At 35.7% G+C, this 25,648-nt stretch overlaps 1 protein-coding gene and 1 long non-coding RNA gene across 17 annotated transcripts in view; one reads left to right on the top strand and one right to left on the bottom strand.

Annotated features, from left to right (window-relative positions):
* FTO (FTO alpha-ketoglutarate dependent dioxygenase) overlaps nt 1-25,648 on the top strand; it is a 223,090-nt gene that overhangs the window by 30,134 nt on the left and 167,308 nt on the right. For 9 of the 15 annotated variants that reach the window (XR_010346940.1, XM_064387230.1, XM_064387218.1 and 6 more), the window contains exons 2-4: nt 9,033-9,110; nt 13,925-14,582; nt 22,492-22,635. Coding sequence is in view for 14 of the 15 variants with exons in the window: in XM_064387230.1 (XP_064243300.1) it covers nt 9,033-9,110; nt 13,925-14,582; nt 22,492-22,635 (880 nt within the window). In the remaining variant the exon portion in view is untranslated. Of the gene's footprint in view, nt 1-2,302; nt 2,386-9,032; nt 9,111-9,688; nt 9,738-10,655; nt 10,834-13,924; nt 14,583-22,491; nt 22,636-25,648 lie in introns of all 15 variants that reach the window. The other 6 variants (XM_064387226.1, XM_064387224.1, XM_064387228.1 and 3 more) reach the window with 6 other exon arrangements.
* On the bottom strand, nt 4,130-23,662 carry LOC135279753 (uncharacterized). Of its 2 annotated transcripts, none has more exons than XR_010346956.1 (5): nt 23,592-23,662; nt 22,451-22,662; nt 13,810-13,866; nt 8,081-8,255; nt 4,130-4,222 (listed from the first exon to the last, which is right to left on the bottom strand). It is a non-coding gene; the product is annotated as an uncharacterized LOC135279753 (long non-coding RNA). The 2 variants fall into 2 exon arrangements; XR_010346957.1 differs by lacking the exon at nt 23,592-23,662 and adding an exon at nt 23,089-23,289.

The raw sequence follows: 25,648 nt of genomic DNA, 5'->3' as shown, positions 1-25,648 counted from the left end.
GTCTAGGATATTTGGTTGGCAGAAGGGAGCAAGTAGGGCAAAGGAGAGTTGAAATGGATGAAATCTGGAAGGGTCCTCTGTGTGCCAGCCTCTCTTTTTCACCTTCAGAAATCCAGCCTGTATTTGAGAATAGCATGGAGAAGGAAAGAGATGATTTTGAAAAGATTTGGTATTACTGTATTACTTCACATTCTCAAGATACAGGCAGAGGTAGCAGCAGGACTATTCAGAATCTCAAACCAGTTGGGAATGTAATTGTGTGGGAAGAATGGACAGGCAAGAGTTTCCCATGAGCAAATGTACAAGGAGGTCTTAAAAAATAATTTTTGTGCATTTCCATTTTAAGTTGAGTAGTGCTGCTCTGAAAAATTATTCCTGAACATTGCAAGTGAGGGGAAAAGTTAACGAGAAATAAGGTCTGTATATGCAAATAATAGAAATGAAAACTGAAAATTAAGTATTAGCATTTTCATAAGTCAGAATAGCTTTATTAAAACAGCATTATTTGAAACTGTTGGAGTTCTTAAGTTTGTTGAACAAATGTATTCTTAAGCAGAATGTTGATTTGCATTATGAAATTTGCCTGGATTTGGCACAAAGAAAATGGCTTAACAGATTTACTTCTTTCACAGCACATCGGTGTTCTCTTGTATTTTACCTCTTAGTATACCCTATCATTATTTGCATTGTGCAAAAATGGCTTAAGAATAAAATATGAGTAGCCTTTCTTTTAGCTGGGGTTCTTTCCCTTGTGATGGTACTCTAAATGTTCTCAGTAGTGTGAAATAAAGATCCCAACTAACTCCTGTTTGTTTGGATTCTGAGGCAGAAGAGAATCTTTAACACCAAAGTCTCTTGGTTCACTGACCACTGGTGACTGGCAAAGTGATAAATCAAAACCAAACTGAGGAATGAGATACGTCTACCTTTTAGTCAGTGTGGCTCTGCTGCCTCCTGTTTATTTGGTTAGGCTGTATGTGCAGAACTTCTTAAAGAAATATGAATGATTCTTTGAAGTCTGATGGTCTAAACAGTTTGGGAACCACTTGTTTAGAAAAACTTGATACAAGAAAAAATTCCCATGAGGGAGAATTCAGGTTTCACAGGGGTGTCTCCTCCAATGCCTAATTATCCTTTCTTTTCAATTGTGCTCCCTGTTTCTGGTCTGAACTTGTCCAACATTTCAGACCCTGAATTTTGCTAATTGTTGCCTGCCAACTTAACATTTAGGTGTTAGCTTTGTATTCCCAATGTGGCTTATTTTGGAGACTGTGAACAAAGCAAAGTCTTCAAGCTTCAAAATTAACCAAGTCTGAATTGTTCACTATGAGGTGTTACTTTAAATAACTTCTGTTGAAAAAAACTCCCTTTTTCAGCAAACCATACAGCAATATCTTTCTTTAATTTATATGCCAGAATTCAATCCAACAGTACTTCATTAATAGTTGTCTTATTATAAAGTTGAGTCAACAACTGTAGTATTTGGGTTTTCTAAGTGAGTGTGTCCATCATTTCACTGATGGTGTAGTGCATGCAAAGTTAGGAAATTAGTATGTAATATATACAAACCAGTGTCTGTGTATTTATTACACAGATTTTATTACTCTTAGAATCATAAAATACCAGGAAGGGGGCCTCAAGAATTCTCTGGTCCAGTTGTGGAAAATGTTACAAATTGCACTGCACCTCACTGAATACACTCATACAAATTTTATGTTAAATTTATGTGCATAATGTGATCTCTAATTTTTATATCCCTTAAAATACATTGTTAAGTGATGCAACTGTATTAGTATTGTTCTCCTGTGTGTCTCCAAAACTGACTTCTCAGTTGTGCTGTTTTGGAAAGATGTTGAGAGTGAATTCATTGTAACATTACACATCAGCGATGGTTACCTTTAAATTGTTTTGGGGAGAGGAGGAAGAATTCCACAAAGCTTCTGCTCAAGGCCTCCTTTAGTGAGAAATGTTGGAAGGAAAATTTGAGTTGATCATGTCCTAGAAAAGGGCAAAGCACAAAGATGGAAGAGCAGAGGCAAGAAACAGGAGGCAAGAAGTCTGGTGCTGCTTCTCCAGCAGGAGCCCAGGGAACTGGCATAGCCCTTCCTTTGGTGCATTTTTTGGCAGTGATTTTGTTAATTGTGGCACATACTCTCAAGCATTATCTTGTAAATACCTTCTTTAAAAGCCATCATCTGTGTGCCTGGTGAAACGTGACTAACAGAAAAGAAAAGTGTTCCTGGAATACATTTCCTTTTATCTGTAAGGCTTTAAACCATCTTCCTGTCTTTTCATTCTGCAGTGAAGAATTCAGTTATGCATTCTGCAAATACGTACATATGATGTCTTGGAGGGCTGTAAAGGTCTTCAGATTTCACCAAGTTTGTAAGTGCTTTTAGACTTTCATAGTGCTTATTGTGCTAATAAAACTCTGGAAAATCATTTGCTTCTGTAAAAAATGCCAAGAATCAACAATTTTGTAATGGCCTGCAAAGATGTTCAAATACTGTGTAATGGGCATGACAGCTACAGTATGTGAAATTTAATGCTCTAGCTCCTTATTGATCTTCCTTGTAGCCGATGCATGGCACATGCATTTGCACTTAACACCTGCTCTTTCTACATTAACACTATCTTCTGCACTGTCACCAAGGGCAGGTTAGAAGCTGCATTTGATGCTAAGCTGAAGTATTTAAGGAAATATCTATATTTTTTTCATATCCTTTTTACTTCACTTTTGACCGCTTTATTTTCTGGGTGAAATTTTAACGCTTGGAGTTTTTTCCCATTTTTAATGTGTTCTTACTAAACATTGGTTGATTCTACTATTACTTATTGATATATATAGAGACCAGTAATCCTGCCAGGCTTGTTATTTTCTGGAAATGATGAAAAGCTGCAAGAAAATTTAGCTTATCTTTGATTTTTCTGGTCTGAAAAACTGAAGTTAGTTTCGGAAAAACTGTATTGGTGTGACCTGCCAGTGTTTATGTTGGAAAGTTCTTTGTCTGTTTCTACAGAAGCTATGAGCCAGTTGCAAAGGTTCTGAGTCTGCATTTCAAGCTGTCAGCCCTTGGGTTTCAGTCTGGAGGTCCGTGGTCTGTTCTGTGGTTGTTGGTCAGTGTGTTTGCTCTTTGCTACATTAATTAGCTATTGAATCCCAGTGAGGTTTGTACAATTCCACATTGTAAATATGCAGTATTTCCCAAAATAAGGTGGAGATTTGTAATGTTTCTTTCTGTTTCCTTGGGGCCTTCAGGGATAAATAGCACCATATCAGCATTGTTCTCCATTATTGAGCATAATATGCAGCTCCTAAGGCTACAGAGATCTAGTGCCATGTGTCCTGGTAATAGATTTCCATGGAATTTAGGAACCATCAAATATCTTCATGTCATTAGAACATGAGATGAGCAGCAACACCAAATGTATCATTGTTGTGACATTAACCCTTGTTATAGTTTTTAGTTTATCTCTGTTTAATATCTATTGAATCTTGTCTGTCAAGTATTGTTGCTTAGTATTTCACAACTGGTCAAACCCCCTGGGTTTCTTGGCACTGGGTGTGTAGGGGTGTTTTTGCTAAATCATGCAGAATCAGTTATTGGTAACAGTCACTAAGGATTCTAACTGCTGACTCTTTGGAGGTGAGCTGGCTAAGAATTGCTAGATTAAGAAATCTGGTCAGAATCCATTGGCTATCTCTAAGAAACTATGCCAAGAACGACATGCAGACATGCCTCAGTGTCCTTATCTGGATTCACTGCCATGTTGAACTAAACACTGTCTTAACTGTGTTTTCCTAAGTACACATGTGATCTTGTGACCATATGTACAAGAAGAAACTAAGAACTGGGATTCTGGTTAAAATTTGATCATTTCAAAGTTTGAATGTTCACCTAATACACATTGCTGACCCATTTAGTAACTGGTACGTGCTGCAAGAGTATGCACAAGTGCTGGGAGGGAACACAACATGGGTGACGTTATCAAGATGTTTGCAGTCATGGTAGAAGAAGTAGAAGTTTATTCAGAATTATACAGAAGAGCCTTAGGGACATTTTGTCAGACCAAAGTGTCCGTGTTTGAACTATTTATTACTTCATATTTTTATTATGATTACTTACAGTGCTAATCCATGTGTGACAAATCTACACTCAGCTAGGTAAGGAAATTGCCAGTTCTGTTCCATTAATTGCCACTGGCCGAAGGAACAATGTTCCTGTAGGTTAAAACAACAATTAAGGGGCCCTTAACACTTGAAGATGGGGAGAGAGGGGATACTGGCAGCAGACATTTTTCACACATTGCTAAGCTGCTTCAATGCATAAATTAACTTTTAGTTCAGTTACATCAGTGAAGTGTGTTGTGCATATGCATGACTGGTCTCTGTGTGTGTGAACCAAAACCTGGGCCTGTTGATTTATGAGAAAGGGTAAGAGAGGTTGAAATTAGTAAGCAAAGCCAAACAGTACCTTTGCAGCAGAGAATATCAAACGGGCTTTGTGACAGCTACTCACAGATGCTGATGTAAGACCTGAGGTCTTGGCATGGCAGTGGATTGTTCATTACGTAATTTTTTTCATGGCCAGGTCACTTGAACTGCATTTTGTTACTTCTGTAGCTGGACCCGTTTGTTCAGTGGAAGAACAGGGTTCACTGTAGTTATATTAAACAACAAGTATAATTTATTGTAGTATAATTAGCAAGTGGATATATGGGGCATGAAATATTGCTAGACCATCGTAGATATTTTTAATATGAGTTTATATAGAATAATAATGATGATAATTATACATATTTTCCCCTTAATATAAAAATGATTTTGACTTAAATTAGGTGGGCAAGGAGAGCAGCTTGTAGTGTGCAGTGTGGTACAGTATGTCATACGTCTGCCAGTGTTTTTGGGAGGCTGTATTGTAGAATGTGGCACACACTAGGTTTTTGGTTAAGTCTTAAATGTAATGAAGAGTAGACTGGCAATATAACATTTTCATGTCAGTAAATGGTGTTGTAAAATTTGCCAGTCCCTTAAGATCTTTTGATGAGTAGAGTTTACAGAAATAATTTGCAGAAAAAAAATTCTGAAATCTAATATATGTGATAATGGAGAAATAAAAGCTGAAGTGGTACATTTAGGATGTATTTTTTATTACTCTAGGTTCATTTCTGACATAACTTGTTTTAGTGAACCACTTGAATGATCTTGGTAGCTATGAAGTTTTAATAGCTAACACTTGGAAAGCCTTGTAGTTTAAACAAATGTCAACTTCAAAATCACATTCCTTCCTTAAGAAACTATCCCAGTTTTATTTTTTATAAAAAACGCCTACATGTGAAAGGCTGTTAGGAAGTAATGTTTTAGAAGTTACTGTAAAATGATTACTTTTTTCTTGATGGGGTCTTTGTAATGTGTCACAAAACTTTTGCTATATGTTTAATTTTCCTCCTTTATAAAGCTGTTTATTAAGCATTTTAGAGCACTGACCCTTTGCTTCATACAGGATTTGAAAGAAATCCATGTTTTACTAGAGTTGATTAAAGAAAAGAATGAAAGAGAAACACAGGCCCTAATGGACATTCTTATGTGGGTAAAAAAGGTAATAGGAAGGAGAGATTTTTGAGAAACCAAAGGTTTGCATCTGAACTGTGATTCAGATCATTCTTGCATTGCAATAGGCATTCTCAGGCATTCTAAACCTGGAAACCTTTTGGAAAACAAAGGACTATTGGGAAAAACTGTTGGAGAAGGAGATTATACTTTCTTATGCTTTGAATGGTGGCTCTTTTTTAATGATCTGTCCCTGAAATTTCTGTGAAAACATTGGGTTGCATTAAAAACAAAAAAAAAATCAAGTGTTTTACTAGCTCTGGTCCCAAGTAGTTTCAGAAGTGTAAAAAGTGCAGCAGGCAGTTAGCAAACTTTTTAAGATGAAAAAATGGGCAATGTATTAAGAACTTCTGATGAAAGGAGTTGATGCAGAAGGGCTGTTGCAGGCTGGGAGTGGAGATGATGTTCCAAAGCTGCAACACCGTCCTCTCTGCACCCTCACCTCTTTGCTGTGTTTTTGTTGCTTCTCTTGCACTGTGACACATACAAGGCACCACTTCTCTTGCCAGGAAAAATAAATAATTACATGTATAGTGATTGAGAGATTCCAATTATTAATATTCCACTTGCTGAATTTTACAATTGTCTCATTAATGATCTTATTATTAATGAATGAGCAGAGATTAATGTCTGCAGAATGTTCATTTTGCACTCTAAAATTGGGCATTTGTGTTTCTGATCTTTATTGCAGAGTCACTTATAATAGCTCCACTAACACTCACAGCAGCCCACAAAATAAGTATTTGCAGAGGTTTTTGCCTTTCTGAAGGCCCAAGATGAACTTAACAAAGTTTCTAAAGCAATGCAGTGTGTAGTGACAGGGATGGTGCATATCAGATTGTCTTTCATGTCTTGGCATCACTAATGTCTGTATAAAAATCACATTGTTTTTTAAAACATGAGGAATAATTTTGATATCAGAATAAACTGTTACACTGTTGATAATTTTTAAAATTTAAAAATCAGATTTAGGAAAATGCTTTTTAAGAAGCCTGACACCTTCAAGTAAAGGCATTTTTTTTGTTTTTACTGAGGGGGTTATGTGTTTGAAGAACCAATAAACAATGCTTATGTAACACTGCTTAGACTTTCACATCAGGCAGCTGGTATAGCCAGACACTCAGTTTTTATTTTTATTTTTTTTTTATTTTTGGAGGTATTTGTGAGTAGCTTGATGTTTTTGACATCTGTGTGACAGCTTCTTGCATAAGAGATGAGCAGCATGTTCTACCACCCAGCTGTGTGTATTAGTCTGCACATCAAGCTGAAGAGCGGCACTTAGCCAGATCTGACAATCAAATGTGAACTACTACTACCTATACACAAGAGTGCATTTTAATGTTGTGTGCTTTTTGCCAAGAGCCTGATACTTGACAAAGAAATTGTCAGAATCTCTCTTCTTCCCACTTTTTTTTCTTCCCACAGATGTGAGTCCATGTTAAAATATCTTATTTTTTTCCATGCAGTTTAATATGGTTTATCTTACAGATAACAAAGCCAGTCTAATGTTTTCAGCAATTTCATGTAATAAAATTCTGGCAGGCTTTTGGTAATAGAGGAGTGTAATTGTTTTAGAAAATGCAGGAAATCCGTGTGTCACTTTCTGCCAACTTAATCTGAAGCTACAATCTGCTGTGTTTCACCAATGACTTCATGTCAACATCCCAACAACCCGTCCCCAAAGAAAACTGAGGACATAAAGAAGTTACACCACTAGTTCAGAAATGTCAGTGCTGCTCTTCTCAGGCTTGTTAAGAATCGGTGCTCAGCACGTTGTGAGTGTGGGGATGAGTGGGAGCCACCTGCTCTGATTGTAGTTTGACTGATCTATGAACCTTAAAATCCTCTACACTTCCACCTGACTTTAAGCCTCTGTCACCTTTCTCAATGCTGAAATTTGAATGAAAGAAATTCATTGTCACAGAATGCACAGTTACACTCCATAGTTCAGCTTTCCTCATTTATGTGTTTGCTGTAACACAGGAGTTAGTTAATACATAAAATGTTTTCTTTTCCTTTTTTAAATAGTAGTGTCAGAATAGTGAAGACCTGGTTTCACCTTGTTTTGAACTTGGTTTTATGAAAGTGTTAGTCATAACTTTTTTTTACTTAGTGTTTCCCTTTGTATTATACCCTTAATATTCTTTTAGAAACAGTATTCTATTTCCATCTGGTCTTTCTCTTACAACATAAAAATATAGAAATTTTTCTTGTGCTAGTGTTTATGTAGTTGAAAATATTGCAATCAAAATAAGAATTTGAATCCTGTTATTATATTTAAGCATTATGGCAGATACAGTTTTATGATCTTTGAGTTGCAAGTAAGTTGAAATTTGTTTAAAATCAAAGTTTGTAAAATGCAATCCTTGCAATCTAAAAGAAAGAAGAAGTAGAGGAAGGAGTTTATTAATTTTCTAGGCCAGAACTTGCACTGTAATAATTTTTACACTGTGGTTAAGCTGTACTTACATTGAGTTAGTGTTGAGTTATTCTGTGAGTAGATCAGTGTGAATGGACCTGTCATGGATCAGGATTGATTCCAAAAATTCTGATGGCATGTTTCACACATCTCTTGCACATGGCAAATCATCAACACAAATAATTGTATAGTGCCACAAAAAAATCTATTTTGATCAAGAAAAACCTGAAAAATACAATTTGGAGAGACATCAGGATTTTATCTTAGCAATTTATTAGTCACATTGACCAAATATTGGTGGAGATGCTTTCAGTCTAAACCAGAAGTAAAAATGGAGTTAAGAGAACAAGGGGACAGAGGAAACCTGTTTTTACAGGTTCTTTGTGCACTCTCAGCATCAAACTGGATTTATGGCTGTCTCTGGGTGGCAGGTCTTGAGGATGACATTTTAAATATTGTCAGGCTGTGGGGGCTTTGGGCTACAGTAGATTGTGCTTTCCTTTTATTTCATAAACTATTTCAGGAAATATTTTGGAGTACGCCCAGTACTGGGGCTTGTTGTTTTAATGAAGTGGGTTATTGAGCCATTTGATGAAATATGAGCTTTGTACCCATTGGCTGCACAAATTGAAGTAAAAAAGAAAATGGAAAGGAAACAAGAAATGAATGTGTAGTTATAAAGTAGCATAGGTCTGAAGAACATAAGGCTGAGATGAATTTTTATCAGTGTAACAAGTACTGATACATAAAAAAGAACTTGGGAGTAAAAACACTCATGAGCTCTAAAACTGCCTAAACTGAACTACTGCTTTGTAAACAGAAAAGTTCCCTGATTTTTTTTGTTGTTTTTGTTGTACTTATTTAATTTTCCAGAACTGAAGGTAGTAAGAGAAATAATTGCACCTGGTTTTGCCATTTAAATACAATTACTTTTATACTTCTCTGATTATATCTTGGTTTTTAACTTTAATTTTCTGTTTCAATTTTGTTCCTCCAAAACAGAAGAAAAAACTTCTTGAAGAACTTGGGGAGAATAGACTTCCATACCTGACACCAGCTGATGCCGATTTCCACCAGCTGGTAACGTATTTCTTTCAAATAATTTTAAACTAAAATGGCTGTTTGCACTGAACAACAAATAAATCTTCCTTCAAAGAGACACTGTGAAACCTGATATGAAAAAAAAGTATCCTGATAGCTGATAATGCACTTCCAGGTGATTGAAATAAGATCTCTAGAACTGGGATGCTCACAAATGAGAACTTGTTGAACTTTATTTTATGTGTGTGCCCTCACTACAAGTAATGCGTAACAGTTAATCACAGTTTTTCATGCTTTGCTAAAGCAAAGTACTTGTCACCAATATTTTAATTTATTTTTTCTGACTGATGAAGAGAACTGTATAGTTCCTGTTTGGAAAAATAGGGGAAATATTAACATAGAAACTTAAAGTTCGAGGGGCTTAGTTCTACTTTCCAACAACAAGTAATTGTTAATGCTTTGCTTGCAAAACAAACCATGGAAACTGGAATGCCTCAAGTGAAACCAAACAGAAGTAAGATCAAGCCTAGTAGCCACGTGAGCAGTGAACCAAGTGAGTGTAAGCAAGAATATAAGGAATAAATAGAATTTTCTGCATCTGTCTTGGATCTTTCTAGATCAACTACAGAACTCAGGGTGGATTCAATCAGATCAAACTGGATCATGGTAAGAGAAAAAGCATAAGGAATAACCTGGCTGTTTGAAGAGCTCCAGTGACCATGCTCACAATACACAACACAGGAGTGGTGCCTGCCTTGGTTTAATATATGGCTCAAAGATGTGCAAGCGTAGAAGAGCTGGGAGAATTTATAAGGGCAATACAGATGGATTTTATTATTTCTTCTTTCTTTACACAAGAACCCAGACACGTTCTTTTCAGTCTTAATGCTCATGAAGAAACTCTTCCACCTTTTAAGAAGCGGGCTCACTTTTAAGAAGCTGACTTTTCTCCCTTCTAGCCCTGCTACATCCCCTCCTGTTTGTTCTCTTCTGCCTCTGTTGCTGCCAAGAGCTGCTGTGCCCAGCATCTCTTTTTTTTTCACATCTTTGTAAATTCAGCTTCTCCTGGAGCTGATGTGAAAAGAGAAGGTGGCATCTCATTTGCTCGGGGTCAGTCACCCATAAATACAGAAGACAATGGGAATGAGATAAGCAGTAAAATCACACCTGTTCAGTCCTTAATAATTTTTCAATGCATTCTTTTTGTAAATATAGAATTATACTTTTTATACAGTGTATGTGTGCATGTTAGGTATCTTTAAGTATATAGGCTAATCATAAACATCACAAACACCTTTTGAAGTCTGTGGTGGTTATGAAATGTTCGTGGAATCGCAGCTGTAGAAATTGCAAGTTCCATGATGCTTAAATGCACTACAGCTGGGGAGGAAAAGAAGGGTGAGAGCTTGAAGACAACAAATTGGCAAAGTAAAATATCACATACAGTTTAGTTTTATAGTCTGTCTTTCCTGGACAGACCTGCCCTACTCCTTGAAGGATCTACCTCTTATGAAACAGTATTCTTTGAACATGTTGGAAAAGTTAGGTAGGATGCAACTAAAAAAAACTGTCTTATCCTGTCAGGTATGGAAGTGTACAGCCTGAACAGAAGTAAGAAATTCCATCACAAGCAAGACTTCCACTGACATCCTCTTTCAATGTGTTTTTCCTGATAAAGGATTTTGGAAATGGGCCCCAAGCCATAAGCTGAAACAATGTAATGTTTAAAGCCAGTACGGAACAAGAAAGGGGCTGCAACAAGGTAGTTCACAAATATTTGAAGTTCAGACTATAATTTCAGGATTCACATGGCAGTTTGCTTATCGAGGGTCCTTGTTACTGATTCCTAACTTTATTCTGTCACTCAGGTCTATAGGGTGATTCTCTGTGTTGAGCATCACCATCAAAAGTGAAAGCATATTTAAAATCTTGTGTGTAATAGACAAAAAAGATTTGAACATCAAATGTGGTTGGGTTTTTTTCTGTACTGAGCTGTCTGTAATGCTGCCACTTCTTTCAGAGTGATCAGTGAGTTGACCTTTGATACTGGCTGTCAGAGTTACAAGGCAGAGTACATGACTGCTGCCCTGCCCCACCCCCCAAAACAACAAGGTGTCCAGTGTGAACCCAGCAGTCACCCCGTGTTCTGATCCTGTAATTCTTTCCTTATGGAGGGCATGGCACAGGCACTGGCTGGGGATTTAAAGAAGACCAGGCTGTTTTCATGTGATGTGTCGGAAATGTGTTTCCACTTCCTGATTTCTTTTGAGATACCTTAATGATAAAATAGTTCTTAAGCATGTGATCTTAAAGCACAACCCAAAGGTAACAGGCCTCTGACTTGGCTGGCAGCAAAATGTGCAAGGCATTACCTCTGCAGCTCAGGAGGGGAATACAGTGTTGTTTCCTTTGTAAAATCTCTGTTCTTCCTTTCTAGTTCATGTTTTCGGGGATTTAATTGCTTTACATCATATTGTTATTTCCCTCCTTCTGTTCCTAATAATTGTTTGGAATTTTGTGTGTGTGATTAATGTTAGAAATTCAGTGTATTTATATTTTCATATAAAGGTTTAAAAATATATAGTATTAGTGACTGTTTAAATGCACTGCACCATAATAGCATATGTAATGTGGTATGAGTATGTCCAGTATACAGAATTATTTACAGAAATACTGGGGTACTGCCATAGAACTGTTAGAGCTCTTTCTTTCATACAGGGCATTTGCATAATGAAAGAAATAATGAAGTAATAATATTTATATGTCACAACATATAATATTCTAGCGTTCTTAAGTAACATTATGAAAGAATATTTATGATTCCCATCAGCCCGTACCTTCACATCTGACTGTAGCCTATAGCTCCAAGTCCTAAATTTACAGTTACTGCTTTTATTAGTTGTTGTTTTTAAGGACTTTTTTCACTGTACTGTTCAAAGGCTGGAGATACACAGCACTGATAGAAACAAAAGGGGCAGTTCAGGACCTCTGAAGGAATCCTTTCAGGCTTTTGTCAAGCTCAGGTGAATATAGTTTATCAAGGTTGGATTCACTTCTTTGAATGAAAGCTGTGATCCTGTTCTGGGGTTGTAGAGGGACCTTCACACAGATCTGGGACTGTTTTCAAGCTTTGGTGTTTGAAGCTAAGCATGTAAATGCAATTGTCCGAAATTATTATCTGTAGATACTGTAACAGGGATTTATTTTCCTCTCTCTAGAAAGCTGGTTTTTTAGAACCATAAGAGTGTATAGAGAAAAGGAGTTAGCTCCACTGTAAAAATTTACAAGGAATAGTGGCAAGGTTTATAGATAAACCAAGATTTATTATATGTAATCATTATTTTTAAAATAGGCTTCCTTTTATGTTCTTCTTTTTAGTAGAAACAAATGAACCTATAAAGCCAGCTCTTCAGTGTTATAGGATAACAGTGCATTATGATGCAAAAGTCTGTTTTCATGCAGTGGAAAATGTGAATACTTACGGCCTGGTCTGTATTTTTTAAGGGCACATTCTTTGGATTTTAAAATTAATTTCCTGAAAGGCAGGTTCATATGAGACTTGGAAGTAGATAGTACTGGTAAAGTGGGTTTGAGTTGTACCAGAAGGAGCTCACAGATGGATTGTAGGTCAGTGCCGGTGACTTTTATTTGTCTTTTTAAGAGCACTTTGAACATAAGCTATTAGACTAATAATAAAGGTTTTGGCATATCAGTTTTGTGCATCCATGTGCTCTTTCCCCATTGCCTAATGCCTTCAGATTTCAGTCTACCTTAATATGTCTCCCCACACCACCATCAGTACCTCTCTGGACAAAAGGAAATAGGTGTGGTGAGTCTTTAGGAGCTCCACAAATGCTAATTGGTGCCTGATACACTCACGTTACAGCTCCTCCCTTACTAGGGCACTAGTGTGCATCTGTTTCTTTTATTTATCTATTAATTTTAATGAAATACGTAAGAACCCACTCTTTAAAAGAACTTATTCCCTCGCCTTTGTCTAGTTTGCCAGTCTCAGCAGTAGTTAAAGCAGATTTACAGGCAACCAATAAAAGGTGTGATTATGTGATACTCACTTCCTCAGAAAACCAGATTAACAAAATAAAATTATCCAAGCCTTCCTGGAGTGGGAAGCAGTATTGTGCATACAAAGCAAGAAGCTGCTGATTAGCAGTGTTATACCTTGCTGGGAGTTGTTGCCTCCACACACTGCTGGATTCTGAACTCCAGCTGATACCAGAGCTGGTGTGGTCACAAGAGGATATGAGGGAAAAGGACACTGCAGGTAGGGAGCTGGGGAAGAAAATAAGTTTGGACATTTTCTATTATCAAAAGAGACCTTTTATGTAAAATGAGAGATAGCACTGGAATGTTAGCAGTGCATTTTTCAAAATGTACATTTTGATTTTTTTATTTTTTCCCTGGAAAGTATTGTTAGATAAAGCTTTTTGAGTGTCTCATGTAGATCTCTAGATTTCTGTACATCAGAATGAAACTGAAGGGTCTTTGCAACTATTGCAAAAAGAGGGATTGCTTTTTACTGCTTGCTCTTCTCTTGTTTATATACTCAAAGGTGGCATTGTCTAGCGATTCATCAGATGAGCTGTATGTTCTGCTGAATTGTTCTAGAGTCTTCGCATTTATTTACTTGGAGATTTCCTCTGGTTTAAGCCATTGGTACATATCAATAGCTTGTGCAATATACTGAAATATGAAAAGTAACAAGTGCTGACATCCATACCTTCACCACATTCCTGTTAACTTGACAGCTTTGCCTTGTCTTGAAATTTCGTGACTCCTGTAAAAAGAATAATTATTTTCTTCTTTTTGTTGTTTGGGGTTTTTTTCTCCTTTAGTGGAAGACCAAGTATTCCAAGCTGATTTTCAGGAAATCTGATACAGTCCCTGAAGAGCTCCATCAAATGGTACAAGAAAGCTTTCTGGCCTTGCGAGAACACAACTGTTTCTTTCAAGATCTTGTAAGGATCAAAGGAAAAGACTTTCTTACTCCAGTGTCTCGTATATTAATTGGAAACCCAGGATGCACTTATAAGTACTTGAACACAAGATTATTTACAGTTCCTTGGCCTACAGAAAGTTATGATATAAAATATTGCAGTCCTCAAATACATGATGCTTGTAAAGCTTTAATGAGACTTAATGACTACTTGCATATTGAAACAGTCAAGGCATTACAAGGACAAAATTTGTTTGAAAACAAAGAAATTAATGATACTACTGTAATAGAAAGGAAGCAAAGTTGTGCTACTTCTCTTACAGAGCAAGTGTCTGTTTCAAAAGATCAAACCAGTGTTTGTGTACCAGAGGATGACAGAAGTCTAAAGAACAGAACATCATATAATTTGACTTTATTAAATTATATGGATCCACTGGAAATGCTGTACTTGAAACAAGAACCTTACTTTGGAATGGGGAACATGGCAGTGAGCTGGCACCATGACGAGAACCTGGTGGAGAGGTCAGCAGTGGCTGTGTACAGTTACAGCTGTGAAGGTGAGTGGTGGGACTTGACCAGTCACAAAAGTCCCTGAAATCCCTGAAGCTCTCCTGTGTTCCCTTGTGTGCATGTTCATAAGCACACCTGCGTGCTGGTCTAGACTTGTCACGTGCTTCTGAATGCACCTTTTGTATTGAAGTTTTGTCTTTATTTCCACCAAAACCTGTACAAAATACCTGTGTTTAGTGCAGCTGGCTTAGCAGTTGTTCTCTAACTAGATTTAAACATTGGTATAATTAATTCCCTGACTAATAGCCAGGAAATCAAAATCTGTCAAATATCTTTCTCAGGTTAATGCATGTGCATGTTTTCTATTCTGTAAAATGTTTCACTGTGGTTGGGTTCACTACTTTTATAGTGTTATTTGTCATATATGGACTTGCTTTGCTTTATGCTGATCTTACTACTCTTCTTTCTTTGGAAAGATCATTTTCAGTTGGTTTTGGATAGAAGTATTACTATATTTACTTAGAAATATATGCATTTTGTCTAGGCATGCAGTAGTGTTAATGTGTTTTTTATGGAGGACTTGCCAACATTTCTCTACCTGGGAAGAGAGGACACTTTGCATTAAAACAACTCTTGTCTGACAGGCTTTGCAGGCTCTTGCCTATTTTAAAATGAATTGCATACAGCATTTTAGGGATGGTGATGGTAAAAGTGCAGTTGAAGCATCATTAAATATTTCATTTTTCGTTTAAAGTACCTGCCCCATTTTTCTCATTATTTAAGAGCGAACATGAGGAATTTTTGTTTTTTGTTTTTTTTTCCTAACAGTGCTTGAAAAAAGGATTGGATATTTTTTTAATGACTCTTAGTTTTGCAAACATAAGATTAGAATTTAGAAACTTGATTTGAACTTGCAAATGTTCTGTTATGTTTCATCATTAGCAATGGATTTTTTATGCTTCCAAAAATCCTGTGATGTTTGCTTTAGAACAGGGGAAGAATTTGCATTGACTTCAGGAGGTTTTAGCTAAAGACTATGATATAAAAATAACAGTTTATATTCCCATGTGCATTCTCTTATTGGTTTTGTTATTAGTTTTGAAACTCAGTGTCACTTTGTTACTTAATGTACAACTGAAGTTATATTATTTACATTTTCCTGGATATAAAACATCAGCTGACTTAGCAAATTGAGTAGAAGAGATTTCCTGACTGGTAAAAGTGTAATTTTTTCATTAACTTCTTTCTGTCCTATTAATCAGTGGTGTTAAGTAGATGTGTTGGGTTTTTTTCCATTAGTACTGTAGAGAAATATTTTTTCAGTAGGATTTTAAGTTAAAGAAACCTAAACATAATACTATAATAATACTGTGTATGAGGATTTATTGTAGTATGCTTAAAACTTTTTGCTTTAACATAAAGTTTGGTTATGGAGGGGGAAAAAATGAGTCCCTTTAACTTCAGCTATAAATTAACAAAAATGAAAGCTGCTATGTTTATTCATAACTCGTCAGTTGATTTTCTTTCTTTTATTTGGTAAGTTAAATAGGTAAAAATTACGGTGTTTTAAAACCACTGAAAATTCTGCAGAAGATTTGATTGATGTGGGTAGATAGAAATATTTTATATTTTTAGGCTAAAAGTTATTTTGGTATCTATGCATAATTAATTTTTTTGCTGAATACAAGTTTTTTTTCATAAATACACTTAAATTAAAAGTTTGTATTTTTTTCTGAAAAGTTTAGAAATAAAAAAATAAAGAAAACGAGATCTTTCTAGTAAATCAATTGATTGTTCTATCATTAAAAAAAATTTAAAGTCACTACTTGAAATTTTTCTGATTTTGACTTGCTCAGGTCAAGTTCTTGAGCTTTAGAGGGAGTTTCAGGTGCCTGCCCTGGCAATGGAGCAGCGTGGAGAGGTGTCCTGCAGTCCAGCTCTGTGTGCCAGCAGTTCACTCCCATCTCTGTCAGGGTTGTCATTGTGTAACCCTAAAGCAATGACCTGCCTATTCATGAACTGGGGGAAATGGATCCTGTTTATTACTTAGGAGTATGGTTTTGTAACTGAAGTGTAGGTAAATACCTCTTTGTGTTAAAGTTTTGTACCCAGTGCATCCAAGTGGATTTGATTTTAGAGAATAAATTTTGCTCTTCTGATTTTCTGTTAACAGCCTTCCAATGCTGGTGGTTATAAGCTCAACAATGTTTATAATATTATTCTTTCCAGTTCTATATAATGTCAATGTTTTGGTGGTATCTGCAAAGACTTTCGATATTTCCTATATAACTAGGTCTCCATAACTGTGAAACATGAGGATCTCAACATCTTTTTGAAGAATATTGTTATATCTTTGTGGAATCACGTCTTGACTTTTTATTTTCCATAAATATCTTTAGTTTTTATGTCAACGTCTTTTATTAGCACTTCACTTATTCATTTAATATTGAATTAGCCTTGAATTCTCAGTGTAGTGTAAAAAGACTGTCACAGAATCACTACAGAATACATAATAAAGTGAGTCATTGTGGTCAGAATTTTTTTGTTGGAGCTATTTTTCCTTCGAAGATGTAGATGAGCTGGATTAGTAATTTTCTGGGAGAAAACACTGCTTCAGTGGGAAATGCAAACACGAATCAAGCATGTTGATTTTTGTTGGAACTGGCTTGATTCTTTTTTCTGCGTGTTGTTTTGTCAGCTCTCAATTCCTCAAATCCCCAGTGGACACTGAGGGTCTGTGGCAGCTTGGCATGTGGGAGCTGGGGCTTCCAGAGCTGCATGGCTGGTACTGACCTGCCCTGCTGCAGATGCACAGTCCCCAGGTTGTCAGATTTTGAGCAGCAGCAGCCCTTGGAGTCAAGCAGTCTTACTGAGCTCTGGCAGCTCTGTCAGACTGTTTAGAGATGCACAACTCAGGTTTTCTTTGTACTTTCATTTACATCTTTATAGCAGTATTTGTTTTGTACCTACTTACTGGATTAAATAGCATTAAAACAGATACTACTGTAATTGAAACAACTTGTTTTCTTGTTCATTTGTTCATTGTTTGATGCCATAATGAAAATTTCATGTTTGAAACTTTGATCAGTGTTAATTGGAGTAGAAGCAGATTTCAATATGCCAGAAAAGAAATTTAGACATCAACATAAAGATATTGGAACAAGCTGATATTCTAATTGGTATCAGTGTTTATTTTCTTGTTTCCAGTGTAAAACTCTTTCAAAGCAACTTCAAATGAAGTACAATTCTATCAACAAAATAAAGTAAACATTTAGCTTGATGCTTTTACTTACATTACATTAGGTTAAGAGTAGGTTGTCAAGTGATGAGAATAAAAATTTGAGAGGTTTCCTTTTAGTGTGTATGCTGCATGAAAGTGCATGAGTGGTAGTCAGGGTGCATATGCAGAATTAAATAGGTTACAGAATGTATGTTCAATTATACTGCCACTAACAGTATTTGGAATTAATTTAATTTCAGAATTTATCAAGGAACGAGAATTTCAAATGTTGATCAATTCAGCATTTTTAATAACACATTAGCTTACAAGTATCCTATCACCTGAGAGCATGAAGGTAAAAAAATAGTTCAGGATTTTAATATAGTAAGCTGATAATGCATATTTACTTCCTGCTGCAGTTATAAAAGTGAATTGCGATTCAGTAGAATAAGGGCATTTTCAAAAATTGGATTTTATCATGAAAATTTTCCTAATGACTAGATTTCCATCAGGTCAATGTAAGTTTTGTAGGAAGTTTTATTACTTACCAGAGCACTAGTTGGTTCTAAAGATGTTCTTTGAAGTAGGGACCTGTTTCAGTTACAAATTTACAGAAGATGCAAAAAATGTAAACAATTGAAGTGTGATTATCTTCTCTACCTGGATTTCCCACAGAGGAAGAGATTAGGTAAGTAGTTTTCTCTAGACTCTATACGATATCCAGTTTGTTTTCTTGCTGTAAGGGCTACTTGCTGTTTAACTCTTGAACTTCTACAGACTGGCTCTGTCTGCTGACAAGGTAATGTTAAAAGGTTTAACAAACTTACTGTTAGTTGCAGTGATGACTAATCATCAAGGACCTTTTGTGCTTGTTTCTTTTGTGAAATGCTGCTTGTATGTTTTTACTCTGTGAAGCTAGAAGCAACATCCTGGCAGGTAGTCTAAAGATGGCTATTTCATTTAATTTGGAATAAAAATTATTAAGATGCACTACAGATGTATGTTTCCCCACCATATTAAAAACAATCCTGAAACTACAAAAGTTGTTCAGCATTGAAGTCAATCTAACTTTGACAATAATCCTCTTTATGTACTGCTTAATGGATAAAAGTCATGGAGTAGATGCTTTTTTTGCAGGATTGGAATAATTTCTAATGTCAGTAATATAACAGAAATATTACTTGTTGAAGTAACAGAAATGGTATGTAGAAAATGTTACCTTACTTTTGAAGAAATGGGTAAGTGTATGAAATGGTCACTGCTCTAACTTGTAGAGTCTGGCCAGTTTGATTTATGTTCTGAAAGTCACAAATTTTTAGTGACTCACTAAATTTCACAATAATAGATTAGAATCTCTGTTGTCTAAAAAGAAATCATCACTTGAGTAGACTGTTGTGGGTTGTGGGGTCTCTTTTAAACATCTTCTCACTGATCAAATACAGCCTCTCCTTCAGAAATTAAGGGATGGCAGAATACTGTTTGTTCTTATTTTCATGCTTTTGTTCCTGATTTATGTGTATACAGCATTCCAAAAATGAATTGATAAGAACATTGTTGGCAAAATCTTATGTTTTTTTGGTTTTGTGAATATCAGTTGCAAGAAAAATGTAAATGTTAATAGAATTTAACCTCTTATACTATGGTTTTTCAGTAATGAGGTAGAGGAAATAACTTTGGGTAGATACTTACTTCTCATCAGCTGCTAAGAAGCTCTGCTTCTTTCACTTCTTGCATGTATCACAAATAAATTGCTATTAAATAACACTCATAATTTATGAGTGGTTTTTTTTTTTTAATTGAGTGTATTTTTTTTAATTGAGGAATATGTGCATTCTGGAAAAAAAATTAATCTGTAAAAAATAGTGTAACAATGGTCAGTTGGATTTAATGTTGAAGTAAATGCTAACAGTCCTTGTTCTTAGCAATGTGTTGGCAGTGATTCTATTTTCTTAAGAAATGGAATGTAAGGTTACATTTAGGATGTAATTTGGCATTACAGTTTGACTTGAATAGAGATCATTTAGGTTTCAGAGCATCAAAAAGTCTCAGACTCTGGAAGATTTTGAAGCCAAATAGCAAAGAAACCTTTCAAAGCTACTTTTACTTTCTGTGCTCTGGAACAATAACCAAAATAGTTCCAGGAAAACAAGTTTCATATTGTTCTGAACCTAACCCTGACCCAAACCTGATAAGATCAGATCTTACTGCTGGAACATCTCTGAAATTTGAGCTGTCTCATTAAAAGCATAATGCTGTGGCCAATTTTCTGCAGCTACATTCTCTCTTTCATGGCTCTACCATAATTACAGGTTTGATGAGGTATTGTTATGTTGTGGTAAGATTTTACTTCATTGCACCATTTTATTTGGGATTCCAGCATAAAGGTTTCTTGCAGGCCCAAGTCTGTAAATCTGCTGACCAGAATTCAAATCTGCACATAGTTTTGTTATACTTCCCTTAAATACTTGTATACTTGACCATTTCTGTATGGCTCACTACAAAATATATTTGTGTTCTTAAGGTGATGGGAATGTGATCCATGATTTATGCACATGACTTAGTCTCAAATACTTATGATTTAGATGCATCCAAATGTTTTCACTTAAATGGCAACTCTAATTATATCAATAAATATACAGCATCCAATCATTCTTGAGGTGTCTTAGAGAATTTAATAAAAACTTAGTTTTATGTAAAAGTTTGTCTGGATATGCCACAAATGTTAAGGTGTCTCTTTTTCCCTTGCTCTCAGTTTCAGGGTAGCTTGCATTTAAAAGCAAGTAGCAGCTTGCTTCCATTTGTTACCAAAATAACATGGTAGGAGCAATCAGTTTCAATTGCTGCTGATAATTATAAGGTGCAATAATTGAGAATACAGAGAAAAGGAGGCCATGAGCTGTATTTGAACTCAGTACTTAAGCAATAAAAAATTTATCAAACTGCAAAAAATAAGTCATTTTAACGAGCGCATTCCAAAGGTGCTGGATTTATGAGGAGACCCCAGGAAACTTTGATTGAAATTGCTGTCTCTGATTGTAGTTCTATATTTTATTGGTGCCATATTGTGAACAGTGCTGCTGCCAAAGTGAATGGGAAGGCAGCATAACAGAGAGAGTTAACCCAGAAAGGTTACTTCTTTTTATAATATCCATGATGTATTGCATTAAAAATGCCTTGAAAGCCATCCTATTTGCAGTTTTCAGAAAACATTTTTCTTAAATTAAGTTACCATTTATCTGAACAGGATAGAAAATATGAAAACCCCTTGAAGAGTTTAGTATTGATTTTTCTGAGTATTTGCTAGCTCTTGTTTTCTCATTTTTGTGCTCCTTGATGGAAGGGCCTAGAGCTGCTCCTGTGAGCCAGAGCTTCAGTTGGATGAGCCCTGCAGCAGTGAAGGGAGGGAACTTGGGGACTATAAGAATTTTCACTTAAGAACATTTAGATTGGCTCTTTAATAGGCTTTGTCTCTTTGCTTCCTGAATTTAGATAATACTTCGTTAATATAATAGTTAATAAATTGTCTTAATTTTCTAAAGGCTGCCCCCAGCTAAACAACCTGCAGTAACCATGTGAGGTGAATGACATGAATATTTTAGAAATGTGAGCTTGTGGTCACACTTTGTGCATGCCTCTTATAATAAGAGCTATACATCTTTAATGTTTTTCTTCTAGAATTTACTTAAGACAAAGGTTTTAAAAATTGTTACATGAAAGCACATTTCAAGTGGACAGTGAAAAGGACACAGTTGCTAAGTTCTAAGAGTTGGGCATGGTGCATAGTTAATTTCTAACTGTTCACTGCTGTTCTGTGCCAGCTATTTATTAAAACTTCATCCCTCTTCTGTCAAAATGCACTGTTACTTTAGCTGTAAAACTGTTACACCATAGCTCCCAAATACCTTGTTATAAATGCTGACTGTATCTTTCAATTTATACTGCAGTGAAGTAAGCTTATGAAAATAGTTCTGAGGGATTAAGCTCTAAATACTATTTCTATGCAGTGGATTATTTTTTCCCCAAGCTCAACATGTTCATGTTGCATAATGATAAGAAAAGTGTTTTGACAAATGTATTGAAGCTTCATTGGCTCTTGCACATGTTATCTAGCATGTTTGACTAGTAATTTTGAGAAAAGAATGACAGAGATGATTCCAAGATTTGCTTTGTTGGTCTAGACTGTATTTTGTAACTATTATTTCACCTTTGCCTCAGTTTATGATTTGGTGAAATTGCAAGTACATAAACAAATGAAATTCTTCCTAAAATGCTTTGACAGTTTATAACTTGAAATTGTTTCAGAAGTTATCTGTTGTTATATCAGTGTTGCTGCATTTTTTTTATTTTTTTTCTTCCATGCTTGTAGTTTTAGTAATGAAAAAAAATTAATGATGCTTAACTAAAACTCCCTTTGCATGTGCTTAAGAGTTTCAGAAAACCTTAAGTCCATTACAAGCCTTGACTTGCTTAGCCTTCACTTGGTAGTTAACTTAAAGTTTTCATCTTGGTAAAGTTGGTTGCAAAACAATTCTTGATCTCATATGGCTTTTATTTTTCTTTTACCTGTTGCATACTTTTGAATTTGGAGATGATGATTGTAGCAATTGGATACTATAGAATCTTTAAGCCTATTCAGATTGTACCAGCATGGGATGTCTTTAAGTCTAAGCCAGATTTTGTATTTATGATTCTTACCTGTTCCCTCATTCTTGTGGTCTCTTTCTCTCTCTCTCAAGATTCATCTGTACAAGAAAGCAGCGAACAGGAACTGGAGGGAAGAGACCCAGCTGTTTGGCACGTGGGCTTGAAGGTGGCATGGGACATAGAAACACCTGGCTTGGCAGTGCCACTTCACCAAGGAGACATCTACTTGATGCTTGGTAATTTTCAAGGACTAAAAAGTTGAACTGTTTGTTGAAAATAGAGAAAATTACGCTTATGTTAAATAAGTTACCATACCTGCCTTACAGTTAGGACTTTTCTTGTTTAGAAAAATATGAAATCTGTATGGAGCATATAGTAAATTCCTCCTACTCTGCCTACTTCCAAAGTATTTAGGGGAACTTTTTCCCTTAATATTTGTTTCCCTTTACAACTAAGAAAGAAATAGTCTTTTTTTCACTTTTTCTGTCTGTTGTGCAGTCAGAATTACTAGTTCCAGTTAAACTTCAGGCCATAACTAGAATTTCCCTCGATCTTGCCAGAAGTTGTGCTGTATCTGTTCCATCCTTGTATTTCTAGATTCTTTTTGTTTTCTTAATGCAGTTTTTCTGAGCATCTCTTACGTTCAACAAATAAATTTCTGTTCTTCAGTTTGGCTTATCAAGTGGCACCTGTATTATGTAGGATGTGAATGAACGTCCTAAAGTTTTCTGGTGCCATGGTCCTTGAGGTTTCAATCATTGTGCCAATCTGTGGATATTTTATTAGTCACCAGTTTTACACATGACACTTCTCTCCTTCTGCTACTATGTCTACATTCAAGCATGCTGGTTGCTAGTAGTGGGATTATACTGAGATCATAATGAACACAGCTGTCTTACTCCAAGAATGAGTCTCAATGTCTCAAGCGTAGAGGATTAAGAAAAGAAAATTAAATTGAGTTAATTTGCTGGAGCAGCTGAGCTCATGTGCTAAGGTTTATCCATTGAAAGAAATGAAGCGAGAGCTGTTGCTAAGGTTTGTTGACACAAAATCTGTTGCTTTTTCTTTTGGCTTCTGTTTCTCTTGGTTTTCATTTTTGTTAAAATAAATTTAGTTATAGATTACACTAAAAACAATAACAAGGTTTCTGACAACATCATGTTGGCCTGTTTACTGTCTTGGCTTGACATACATCATCTTTGAAGACTGAGAGCACTTGCAGAGCTCCCTGCTTATGGGATTGTGACTTGGAAGGCATGTTCCATGGAATGTCCCTAGGATGACTTGTCACACTCCCAGCTTTATGGGCAGAACAGTCTTTGGAACATTACCTTTCACAGTATATATACTAAAAACAATTCCTTTATAAGCCATCATAAAACCCATGTGCCATTCCTTGTTCTTAGTTATCTCATCGAATCCTTCTGCAGGGAAGTGTTGTGTGGAAGTACTGGACTATCTGTGCTCTGAAGAATGTTCAGACATGGAAAGATCAGGTGTTAACATGTGAGATCCTTTGGCATAGTGGTCTGGACATGCCTCCCTTTTTTGTAAGGGCGTGAAGTAGAAGCCTAGAAGGAAAGAGGGACAATGAAAGTGAAGTTTAAGTGGCAGTTGAACATTCCTAGAAAGGTTATTATAATCTATTTTTGTGCAATAGCAGTCAGGGCATCAAGTAAACTTCTTATCTAATCCTTCCTGACTGGAAACTTTGAGCATATAGAGCATTGCTGGCCAAGAGATTCAGAAGGTATTTAATAAAAGAAGGGGACTAACTTTACTATTTTTATTGCAAAATACTGTAGATTGTAGTTGATTGAGTTACCAGATCATAAGGGTGTTTTTTATTCCCTAGTGGAATTTATATAGTGACTAAAGTATTTTCAGAGATTCTATATGAAGGGTAGATCAGAAAGTTAGTTTATTTAATGAGTAACATCATGAACATGTTTAGATGGAAACAAAGGATATATTAAACATTCTTTTGAAGATGATGTGTAAATCACTTTCTTATTAGTACTTTTGAAGAGCTACAGATTTGAGCTCTGTAGGCCAGGTGTTTTTTTAATCTCTTCTGCATTTCCATAGTCTTTGTGTTTCTTTTCAATTACTTGGGAAAAAAATTACTCTTCTAAATAGTCTTAGAGGGTATTCTCAAAATGGCCCTTTTATTGGCTTTCTTCGTGTAGCAGGACTGCCTTTATCATTTTGACTTGGAGGGAAAGACAATATATGGAAACATATATAGTTCCAGTGTATTTTTTACTGTTCAGATTTTTTGCACTAACTTTTAAGAGGGGCTATCTTGAAGATGCCAACTAAAAGACAAAATATGAAAACTCTGTAAAAAAAGAAACTTGGCAATAACAAAACAAAAAGAACATTCATTTGTCATATGCTTTTGTACATGCTATATTCCAGAACCTCATTTCAGTAAACAGGTCCTCTTACTGGCATTATATTAAAAGCAGTGGCAGAATGCAGGACATCTAGAAAGTAGAATATTGAAAAGACCTGCATCTGGTGGTGGTCCATGTGCATGCAGTGATTGGTAGGACTGGGGGGATTGGTTGTGACCACCACTGACTCACCCACCCCAGCACAGAACTCAGCCACTCTGTAGGTCTGTCCTTCCAGTTGCTGGAATGGTGTACTGTTACTGCTTTATATGAATGTTGAAAATGCTGAAACATCACATTCAACATGTTGCTTATAATTTAAAAGTCAGGTCCTATCAATTTCTGTACCTGTAATACCACTAGTATTTCCTGTGGTACACACAAATCTGTATAAGAAAGTGTGGTAACTGGATATTTCTTATAGTAACATGCAATTACAGTAACTTGTAAATCAAGATCAATGGGTATAGCAAAGTAACAAAAAACCCACAGTTTTTTCTTTTTAACATTTCTAGTAGACATTTAGTAATGTTTCTGTTCCTCTCTTCATCGGCTTTATGAATGTTTTTTATTATTCTGGGGAGAAATTAAGTAAAATGTCTTATAATTTAAATTTACATCTTCCATCTCAGCAGCCCTCTTCAGATAAAATCATGAGTCATAATTTAGATGTATGTTAATACTAAACATAAGGTGATCACATCCATTCTTCTTTTAAGCTATTACAATAATATAAATGTATTTTATTAAGCAAAACCAGCAAAAACTCAAAATTATTTTAAGTAAGACTGATTTTTTAAAATAATTTCTTTGGCTTTTCTTAATATGAAGAAAAAAGTCTGGTGAATGG

The sequence above is a fragment of the Passer domesticus genome, chromosome 12 (assembly GCF_036417665.1).
Source record: "Passer domesticus isolate bPasDom1 chromosome 12, bPasDom1.hap1, whole genome shotgun sequence".
In the NCBI taxonomy this organism is placed as follows: Eukaryota; Metazoa; Chordata; class Aves; order Passeriformes; family Passeridae; genus Passer; species Passer domesticus.
This window is presented reverse-complemented; position numbering and strand designations above follow the sequence as displayed.